This window comes from Alligator sinensis, unplaced genomic scaffold (assembly GCF_000455745.1).
Source record: "Alligator sinensis unplaced genomic scaffold, ASM45574v1 scaffold392_2, whole genome shotgun sequence".
Classification (NCBI taxonomy): Eukaryota; Metazoa; Chordata; order Crocodylia; family Alligatoridae; genus Alligator; species Alligator sinensis.
Window position 1 is genome coordinate 1,954,686 of NW_005842145.1, and position 11,112 is coordinate 1,965,797.

The following is an 11,112-nucleotide window of genomic DNA, read 5'->3' on the forward strand; positions in this document are numbered from 1 at the left end:
TTTTGCTGGTTCACCCCAGTCAGACCAGTACATAAAGCTGTAAAGAGATACAAGTAAGGCATTTTTACTTGTAATGCCCAGGGGCTATTATGTCATTTGAGGTAACTGTACAGGTTGGAGGAAAGCTTTAAAAAGCAAGGCATTGATGGAACTTATTTGAGCTTGGGGTTAAAAGTTTGTTACCTTACTAACCAAGTCAAAAGTGTGTAGGCCTTTATCCAGTTTTAAAGTGGTAGAACAGATTACTGTGACAAGTCTACTTACTGCTCTGTAATTAAGACTCGGCTCACCCAGAGAGAGGATCCACAGCAATGGAGGCTGGCTCTCTTAAGTCAGTGTTGAATAGAATCCTCCTTTTAGTGCCATCAAGACTAGCCACAGAAATGGTCTTCAGAGCAGAGTCAGTCCAGTAGATATTCTTGTATACCCAGTCAATAGCAATTGCTGCAGGGCTATGCACATTGTCTACAATTTTAACATGTTTACCTACTTTGTCACGAGTATCAAGTGGGGCACTGCAAGACAAAAGGTTGATTTAGAGCTATTGAGCAATGAAGCTAGCCTAACCTCATCTTTCTGGAGAACTGCTTTCTTGTAGACACTAGTCATCAAGGCTAACAGAATTCATACATGCTAGGCATCTGCACCATCAATGCTTGCAAGTTGGAGTCTAGTGCAGAGGTCCCAGCACTGGGTAGTGTGTGAGGGTCAACTTCTTGCAAGCAAGAGTAGTAGGCTCTTACCTAGCTTGGCAGTCCCTTAATTCCCTGTACTGAACCATCCCTATAGGTCAGTTTAGGACATACTGAAGGTTCCCTTCCTAAGGAACCAGGCCAGCTACAGAGGAGCATAGGTATAGCCCTAGTGTCCATTGAGACCCTGTTCCAATATTGAATTGATCAAGATTAGTCTTTCAAAAGAAGACAGTAATCAAACCAAAGTATTAACAAAACTGGTTCCAAGTTAAACAATAAGAGCTACATTTCCTTAGTTGGTGCTTTTGTTGTACGTGACAGTGGCTTGATGGCCACAACTTAAAACAGCTGGGTTGAAGGAGAAGTGCCATTTACCTAAAGATTGCTTTAAGGCTAAAGTCAGCCCAGTAAAGTTTCTGCTCTTCAATATCAGCATCGAGTGCTACAGTGTTTCTCAGTTGCTCTACCAGCTGGATGTATTCTTTCCTTTCTAGGCCAATCTTCCTGATGTCCCGACGGTTAGTGAAGATTAGAGCTGGTTCTTTTCCTGCAAAAGGAAAAAAGGGGGGGTTTAGGATTATTTGCAATTCTAGACAAGAATAATCAGTACTACGCTCCTTTCTACAAGTCTGTAGATATTGAAAGCCTTTAGCCTCTACTGGTTTGATAGGTTGTCAGCACTAAGTGCTCAAGAAGCAGAGGCTCAAATACTGCCAGTTTGGAACTCCAAAGATGTGGACATGTAGGGGAAAACTTGTGGGGCTTGAAGGGGACATGGAAGTAAGTTAAATAGGAAGATCAGTGGATTGTATAAGGACTTCTCCAGTGAAGCCACATACTGTACAGTCACTTGTGTGAAGTTGGTCTCAAGACCAACTTCTTGGTCAATGACTACCATTTTTATATTTTAGGCCTTCAGCAGAAGCTGCTGCATGTTGTGGAGCAGTTAGAGCTTGTAGTCTTGCATCCTCCATCTTCAGATAACTTTATAGACCTCACCCCCAATTGCACTTACCAACTGCTTTGCACACTCCAGTAGCTAGGTCCATTTGGTAGCCATGGCTACATTCACACTTGTAGCCCCCTTTTAGGTTAATACAGATTTGGCTGCAGATCCCAGGATTCTGGCATTCATCGATATCTAGGAGGGAAGACAGGATTACTTTTACTTGTTCTAGGTCTGCTCAAGTAGTCCCCTCCCCTTCCCAAGGTGAGTAGATGCTTGCCTCCACATGTTTTCCTATCTATTAGCTCAAAACCAGCTGGGCAGTCACATTCATATCCAATGATCAAGTCTCTGCAGATATGGGAGCAGCCACCATTGTTTACTAGGCATTCATTAAGGTCTGAAAGATTAAGGAAGACTTAGTACAAGTGTTAAGTTTACCAATAAATAACTTGACATTTCCAGAATGCATTAGGAACTGGCATGTGAGAGGGGGAAGAAAAAAAAAAAAAAAAAAAAAAAAAAAAAAAAAAAAAAACACACACACACACACCAACACCCCACTGCTTTAGCACCTTGTCCTTATACAGGTGCTATTTCAGACTATGTAGCAGTACTGGGCATTTTAGTTGCTGTTTATCAGGACCAAGGACTTATTTACTGGCAACTTCACTATGACCCACCAGCTATGCAAGTATGGCTAAAACAATTGCACCAGCTTTTAGAAGTTACTGGTCACTTGGATGTTAAAACACAAAAATAAACCCCCCCCCCCCCCTTCATTCTTAGTTGAAACTTAACTTCCATAGTCAAAGACTTGACCATCTTAAAAAAAAAAAAAAGTCTGCAAATACCAGTCAGTAATCAAGTCAGGTAGGCTCAAGTGTAGACAGGACCAGCAAGTGATGCTTCACTTACTGCATTCCTTGAGGGGCTCATCACTCCAGTCCCTGCAGTCCCGCTGCTGGTTACAGACTTTGCTGGCATCAATGCATTCTCCACTTCTGCACTTGAATTTGCCAGGTCCAGAGCACTGATTGACTATCAAAGACAAACACTGTTGAGGTATTCATCTTCAGTCAAGATCCTTTAAAACCCTTTCCAACATAGATGTGCATTTACCATTTTGACAGTTGGCCTCATCACTTCCATCCAGGCAGTCTCGGACACCATTGCATTGCCTACTACCATGGATGCAGTTCCCATCTTCACATCTGAACTGGTCTGGCCTACAAGTCCGAGAAGCTGCAAAAGTAGCAACAAATTGAAAATTATGAAGTCTCTCCTGTAGTTTGGGAGAGAGATGACTCAAAAGCTCAAGGTGAGCATGTCTGCAAGACCTAGGAAGTTTGCTTTTACTGGGAGCTTGGGACTGTTACTTACGGCAATTTATCTCATCACTTCCATCCTTGCAGTCTGCATCTCCATCACAGCGCCATTTCTTGTGAATGCATTCCCCCGAGCCACATTGTACTTCACTGGGAGAGCACTTCACAGGAGGGACAGGCTGACGGCCACACTGCTCCAGAGATTCATCTGACTGGTCTGAACAGTCTGCATCATCATCACATACCCAACTAATAGGGATACAGGTAGAGCTCTTGCATTGGAATTCATGGACTCCACAAGTAGGTGGTGCACAGTCTAGTTCATCACTACCATCACTGCAGTCATCTTGGCCATTGCAGACAAAGTTTTTGGAGATGCACTGTCCACTTTTGCAAGTGAACTCTGCTGGACTACAAGTTACATTGCCTAAGAGAAATAGAAGGCCACTTAGTGACAGCATCTCAACATGACCCAATCAAGTCAAGACTACTGCAATTTCAGGGTTCCTTATGTTCACTGTGGCCACCTGACAGCACTTGTTCAGGAGCCTGCACTGAATAGTTTACTACCTGTTAAAAAAAAATTATATATTATGTTTATTCTCATTTTGAGGAGTCTCTCTGGAAGCCCAGGATTATGTTTTAGTGTGCTCTGGCATAGTCCCATAATGTTTTTTTTATTGGGTTGCCAAACTATTTAGTCATGCAATGCTAGACCTGTATAGGTACAATTCTGGGCCTTTAGATGGCTCTTGGACTATAGAAGAACAAGGTTTACTCTTCCCCAACCTGTTCACTCTCAAAAGGAAAGCTTGAGTTCAGAGCCATCTTAACCTATATAGGCCACATTAAGACACAAACTATCATGTAAAACAAGTTAGGGACCCTTGGGTCCAAGTTTAGGAAGTAGATGGCTTTAGCTGATACAACAGAAAAAGTATTTGCAAGTCTTAAAGAGCTAAGCACTTTTGGCTTGTCAGATATTTATAGTATCAAGTGCTTTACCTCCAGACACTTTAAGCCCTTGATTAAAGTAACAGTGGTAAAGCAAAGTTATAGGTAAACTAGGTCTACACATGTTTATTTATATTGTTAAGATGTCACTGCTTTGAGCACACTTTAAGGGAGAAGGGGCAGGGGGAAGAGAACTGACTAGTCATTGCTGCTGAGGGTCTGTAAGGAGGTGCTCTTGACTCTCCTTGAGTACTAGTTTGACAGCAGTTTCCACAGATACTGACTGAAGTTAGTACTATAGCAGATATTAAAATAGGCCTGCTTGAGGCCACCTGAACTGAGGAAGACTTGAAGCCCAGCCTGCTTGTTACATGGTGGGCTTAGCTGCAGTTATTTTAGCTATTTCCTTGGAATGGGAAATCTTTGGCTCCCTTCAGGCCAAGCAAGTTAAAAGCCCCCCCACTTGTGTATACACAGCTTCCCCCCACCCCTTACCACAGTTCTCTTCATCTTCACCACTGTCACAATCTTTTTCACCGTCACACTTCCAGGACACAGGAATACACTGAGTGGACTTTGCACCACAGCTGACTTCATTTACCCGGCATGTTCTCATATCTATGAGAAAGTTGAAGAATCAATTTAGATCCAAGCAGCTCCAAGTTAGTACCATTGGTCAGGTTTAGTCATTCTACTGAAGTGAAGAAGTTTAGGACTGAACTTCAGGAGTCTCAACATCGAAGCTTTTACATTAGTAAAAGAGCCATGAACCAACTACTCCGACTCTGCATTTCACTTGGCACAGTAATGTTAGTCACTTGTAGCATTAGACTTCAGATTAATGCCAACAGTTGTGTCTGCCAAGTTTGACATGGCATGAAATCTTGGCATATTGGGTGTTCTGAAACAATTGTTCCTTCTCTTCCAATAGCAATTGGAAGCACTAGATGTGTGGCTAAGTAGAGAATAAGAGGCAAGCCAGAAAACAATGTAGGGCAGTGTATGTGTACTTATTTTAGCCTTTGGCTGCCCCCCATGCTAATATACAGCAATATAGCAGGTACTTAAATTTCTTCCTTCCTTTGGAAGGAAGAAATTTAAGCCTGGAGGTTAGGATGATGGGCTAAAGGATATTACATCTTTGTTAAGAGATTGCAGTTCCCTGTCCAGGTGGAATTTGGCTGCCAGCATAAGACAAGCTCACTTACGGCACAGTTCTGGGTTTTCATCAGATCCATCTTCACAGTCTGGATCTCCATCACACTGCCACCTGTTTGGTACACACTGCCCATTGCTGCATACAAAGTCAGATTCAGCACATGTCTTCTTCACTGCAAGAGAAGAATTACTGCTTGCTTAGCTACAAGGACTGGTTTTGTAGCGCTAAAGCCTTGATCAGGTTGGTAGCATTTAATCGAGCAGCTGATAGTGTTCAAGTAGCAGGCCTCACAGCCTTTAATACTTTCTTAAATAAAACTAACAACATGGGGAGGTAACCTTAACATCAGAAAGATTAACAGTAAACAGCAGCATATCCAGCATGTTTTGGTTTGTTAAAAAAAAGTTTCTCAAATGTTGCTGTATGGAATGGAAGGACTTGCCATCTACTACAGATAGTTAAGTGGGAAATTAGTGCTATTAAGAGTTCCAGCAGTGGCTCTGGAGGCATGATAAAAGTGTTTGGATTAGAATGACTGTTTGAATTACTTTGTGGCAGAGTCTTTCATATCACCTGTATGATATCTACTTTGCCTTTGACATATGCATCTGCTCTACAAAAGCAGAAATGCTAACTTCAGTAGATCTTTCTTTAAGAAAAGAATTAAAACCAAAGGCCCGAATAGAAAAAAAGTTTACATTGGCTAATCCTCAATTAAAGAGGAAAAAGTTAGGTATGCTGGAAGTTGGAGGCTAGACAAAATTCAATGCTAGCAAGAAAGAAGCTGTAGTCCCATAGTGATCTCACTGGTAAAAAGTGTTTAAAATACCAAATCATGGCAAATCCAACAAGGGAGCAAGTTGAGGTTTGACAGGTTCTAGTAGATTGGTTACACTGCACTTAGCTGCTACTTGAACCAGCTTGTGTCTTGGTTACTCTAGAACACTGAAGAGAGCACATGAATAAGCTCTCTGTAGTTTTCCTTGGAGGTCAAGTGTTATGCAGGCAAGATTATCCTCCTACAGAGGATCTGATCTTAGAGGCACTTCCCTCTGCACAAAGCATGACTAGGAGAGCTGCACATGCACAGTTAGTTCGCCAATTTTATTTTTTTTTTTTTAGTTAAAAAAATTCAAAGTAGCGTGTTCAAGTGCTTACCACAGGAATGTTCATCACTGCCATCAGAACAATCGTCATCACCATCACATTTCCATAATAAGGGAATACAACGTCCATTATTGCACTGGAATTGAGATTCTTCACATTTTGCTCTTGCACCTTAAAGGAAAAAAAAAGTTAAATGTAGTTGGACTAAATGGCTTGATTCTCTTAATGTACCACCAGTGCTTCAGTTGATCAAAAACTGATTTTTTGCCTAAGGCAAGGATTAAGTGTCTTACTACAAATCAGTAAGCCATTATAAGTTGTTTATGGTCCCATGAACTCTGAAGTGGCAAGTAGTCAGGAACTGTCTACAAGTTCACTCATGGATCCAAGGGTGTCACTAGAGATAGCTGTTAAGTCAAGGAAACCATAACAATCAGCTGTTTTTATAGTATTGTCAGTTTGATGGACTATGATCCATTTTGGATATGGTAGGCACCTGCAGCAGACTATTATTCAAGTTAAAAAACAAAGCTTTCTACCTTTGCCTTCCAAGTACTTGCCACTTCTCTTGTAGACAGTAGATTTTGTAGACTTCAAATTATTCCCATTTTTCCAAAGTGGAAACTGTTTAACAATTAAGTGCCAGTGATAAGGGTCAAGGCTCAATTTTCAGCTAGTTTAAAACTTCACACCTCATTAAAAACTAGCAATAGCAGGCAAATATTGCAGAACCTTCTTTATAAAAGAAGACCCATTTATCTTGGGTACATCAGAGGCATGCAAGAGCCTCTTTTCACCTAGAGAAGGTACACTGGGCAGAGCTGCAGAGGAGATTGTTCCTCCCTCCCCAACACTGACTGTAGTCGGCCAGCTGGAAGAACATTAGCAGGTAATATTTTAAGTCTAAGGAAAGCATTTGCAGTTTAAAACCACCACTAGTTCACAGCACTGAAGTAGTTGGAGTCAGGGTGTGTGTGACATGGGTACAAGCAGCTGCAATTCAGGTTGATGTTTGTATCAGTTCCATGCGTTTGTTAAAGAGCTGGAAACAAGTACAGGTTTTATGCAGAGTCATATTTAAAAAACAACACCCCATAAACCAAGCTTTAGGGCAAGCATTGCCTATCCCCAACAGGCAAACATAACTAGGGTTGAATAGCTTTATTTTGCATCTTGAGGTCTAGAGTACAGCATGATGCAAGACTCTCAATCCACTAAATGATGCAACAAATGGAGAATGTTACTTTGTCTTGGCATCAAGGCTACTTTAAAGGCATCTATTTTTAGCTCTAGGAAAATATTGTTTGGAGTCTATAAGATGCCAAATATAACCTATATGCAAGCATTGTTGTCATTATGTTAGTCAGGAACACCAAGAAGCAGTTGAATTTGTGGGAGATTACTGTGCAACTTGTTAGCCAGTTATTTTGTTACCACATGGTCACAGGTAGCATTAGGACACAGATATGGGAACAAGGGGGGGGGGGGGGGGGGAAAAAAAAAAAAAAAAAAAAAAGAGAGAGAAGGTAAGAGTCCCACCTGCAGAATGGTCTAGTGTAGCAACTGAGAAGCCCTGTAGCTCAATACCCTACTAAGCTAAAAAAGGCCATTTACTCCCCTTTAACATTGTTAGGCTGCAGAAATAAAGATATTCCCAAAGCAGAGACAGAACAGCTAGACTCATTTGATGAAACCCATCAGATTACAAGTTATTATGCAAGATTTAATGTTGTTATCCATCAACCAAGAGTTTGCTGTTCACCAGTCAATGCAGTTCATTAATAGTAGTGTTTTATCACCCAACTTCAGAAGACTGCAGGTTGGGAATAAGTCCATATTTATGGAAGTCATAGTCTAGTTATGTTAGACTACTTAATCTATATCCATTTGGGTCATTGATATGGCCCATCTCATTCAGCAAGCAAGCGCTGCCTGAAAGCAAACTTGTAGATGCATGTTAGTGCTTTTAGGCAGTCAGCTAAGGCAAATCTCACAGCTCAGAGTAAGAGGAAAAAAAAACCCCAAACAAACAAAACAAAAAAACCCCTAAACAACTTAGCAGTAAGCCTTTAACCTAGATACAACACTGCTACATTTTTAAGCTACATCTACCATCATTGAAACTCTTGATGGTCTAGTGCTCTCAGTTGACTATAGACCTCTCCACCAAGAGGAGAGTTGCAAAAGCTACACTCCAATGTAGAGTTAAATGAGCCGACTGTCATTTGGTAAGAGTTAGTGGTCTGAGACAGGATACCTTGTGCATGTGCTCTGAACAGCTGTTCTTTGTGCAACTTCCTGTTGTTGTTCCAGTCCACTGGAACAACTGGAGAGAATGTCTCCAGCCCATGTAGACATCAAGCTCAGCTTGGTTCCCATTTCTACCTTTAGACAAAAGTTTTAGTTCTAGTCTTTTCTCTGCCATGGCCCAAACATGCATTTCAGGGAGTTCAGGCACCTGAATTTCTTCCTGCAGTCCAGTAAGACCAGCAAGCCTAGCTGGCTAATTAAACCTTTAAGCACTTTAAAAGTATGCTATGAAGCAGCTGCTGACAGCACTTAATAGTGGCATTAAATCTAGGGGCCTGGGGTTGTGGGACACTATCACACCCTAGCATCATTTAGGAAGTTATCACTCAACTGTTAGCTCCATGGGTCTTTGTTCAGCTAGAGTCTGTCCATATAGCTACATTTACTTCTTTTAGTAAGAGTATTTCTTCCCCACATTGGATGGAGACCATCCTAGCTGAATTACATGCCCTGTTGCATGTTAGTTTAGCCAACAACAATACTACAAGACACATAAGAGCCACATGCCAAATTATTTACTCCAAGCCAGTTAAGGGGCTTGTAATCATCATGCTAGGCAGTACAGACCAAGAATTTCTATAACAGTTCAATCTCCCAGACTATTGACACTTAGCTGCCTCTGATCCAAGTTAGAGTTGCTACATGACCAGAGGGCAAACAGTCACTTCCCAGGAGTGACCAAGTTATCTGAAGCAATGGATGTTGCCAGAGTAAGTCACACATGTGGTACTGTTACCACAACAGTTTATAGTATTGGACTGGGAAGCCTAAAAGAGCTCAAGCAAGAACTAATTTGCCTTCTTCAGGATTGTCCTTAGCAGGAGTTGGAATTGCCAGTTTGTTATTAAGGTGGCCCAAAGAGCAAAAGCCTGAACAGACTACTCTGGTCAGTTCTTGTCAGACTATTAGAAGGCAAGAGCCAGTGAGTTTGCTTGGCTACACTGAGCTATTCTAGAGTCCTCTTCAGGTTTGAGTAGTTTTATCCCATTATGACCTTTACTGGAAGCTTGCTCAGATCAAGGAGGAAGAGAAGGAACTCAGTGCCCTGGGTCAGATAGGAAAGAGGAAGACAGGCCACACAGACCAGTTTGAATTTCCAGTCCTACCACTTTGTACCTCCAAGGACTGGGTGCAGGGGACAGCACAACTAAGCTGTAAACTTTTAAAGAGATGCTTGCCCACCATCAGGTCCTAGGAATACCCACTTTAATTAGCAAGAGCTGCTTTGTAATGAGGTGTTGGGCATGCCCCTTGCCAAAGCAAAATAGTTATTAGCCACATGTGTTCAGTGTCAGAGGCCTGGTTTGCCCTGGCAGAGTTATAAAGGTGCATTTTAACACCTGCCATTCTCTCAATTAACCTACTGTTACCAAACCCCAAAAGGTATCATGTCAGTTACTGCCGTGCAGCAACTGCCAGATGCTAAACTAACTCATGCAAACACATCCTAATGAGTCTCAAGACCCCACCAGAATCTCAGTTCCAATGACTCTTCCCCCAAGGGAGCCAACAAGACTATCTTACCTTGTCAGTCAGAGTGATTAGTTTTAAACTAAAAAAAACCCCTTCCAACACCACAGGTTTAAGCTAGACTGAGTCCCACCAGCATTGTTTTCTTAATAAGGAAGAGGGGGGGGGGGGAGAAAAGAGAAAAGATTTAGGACCCTGCTCATCATTAGCAGTGCTTTTGGTGCACACAATTAAGTAGAGTGGTAAGGATCCATCATTCAGAGGGACTCAGGAGATGAGAAATGTCTGACAATTTCTCCCACCAGTAACCAAAAGAACACTTCTACAAACAATGGAGACTACAATTGGCCTCAAGCAGGGACTAGGCAAGATTTTAATCCAACTCTAGCCCCGGTAGCCACATCCTCCACACCCTGCAACTCTGCTCAAGTTCAGCTCCTGGAGGAGGATGGTGGGAGAGAAGGTGTCCCTGTGGGGCCCTCAGTCTGCTTCAGGGGGCAGAAGCCCTTCTGATGGGGAAGGAGTTAAAGCAGAACACAACAGAAAGAGAGAGGGGGTGAAAAATCTCTACAAGGGACTGAGCTGCAGGTGAACTGTGGGGCCAGCAAGTTGGGGAAAAAAAAAAAAAATGAAATAAAAAGAAAGAAAATAATCAGCTAGAGCCACAGCAACAGCCCTAGTAGGATCCCTTTCTTTGTTGACATGCCTCCAGGCCCAGCCCCACCAAGGCAGTCTCTCTCCCAGGTAGGGCGGGGGGGGAAAAAAAGGAAGAGAGAGAGAGACAGACCGCCAGGAAAAAGCTGCCAGGGCTGAGGGATCTCGGCTGGTCCAGGGCTCCCCCGAGGCTGCACTAGCAACACCCTCCCGTCCGCGGGGGAAGGGAAATAAATAAATAAGTGCACACAGAATCTGGATGCAGCTGGCAGGTCCCCGCCACGCAGCCTGCCAGGGGGGCGAGCGCCAGGACACGCGGGGAGGGAGAGGGTTGCCAGGGAAGCGCGGCAGCGCCGGGCGGGCCCCCCACCCCGCTTACCTTGCACGGAGCGCAGGCAGCACAGCGCGGCCAGCAGCAGGCAGAGCCCCCGCGACGCCGACGTGCCCAGGCGGCGGCAGCGGCTCGGCGCACAACAAGTCCCCGGCAGG

General features: G+C 43.1%; 1 protein-coding gene across 1 annotated transcript in view; it reads right to left on the reverse strand.

Moving 5' to 3' along the window:
- The window catches only part of VLDLR (very low density lipoprotein receptor), a gene marked incomplete at its 5' end in the record, with an annotated part of 15,721 nt that extends 4,613 nt beyond the window's left edge, over positions 1-11,108 (reverse strand). The window contains 12 exons of the mRNA XM_006025420.2: positions 1-37; positions 291-515; positions 1,071-1,242; positions 1,711-1,836; positions 1,922-2,041; positions 2,560-2,682; positions 2,764-2,886; positions 3,025-3,396; positions 4,419-4,541; positions 5,132-5,254; positions 6,241-6,360; positions 11,003-11,108. The exon at positions 1-37 is cut by the window's left edge and continues 103 nt beyond it. Of these exons, the coding sequence (XP_006025482.2) occupies positions 1-37; positions 291-515; positions 1,071-1,242; positions 1,711-1,836; positions 1,922-2,041; positions 2,560-2,682; positions 2,764-2,886; positions 3,025-3,396; positions 4,419-4,541; positions 5,132-5,254; positions 6,241-6,360; positions 11,003-11,108 (1,770 nt within the window). The remainder of the gene's footprint in view (positions 38-290; positions 516-1,070; positions 1,243-1,710; positions 1,837-1,921; positions 2,042-2,559; positions 2,683-2,763; positions 2,887-3,024; positions 3,397-4,418; positions 4,542-5,131; positions 5,255-6,240; positions 6,361-11,002) is intronic.
- Between the last annotated feature and the right edge of the window lie 4 nt (positions 11,109-11,112).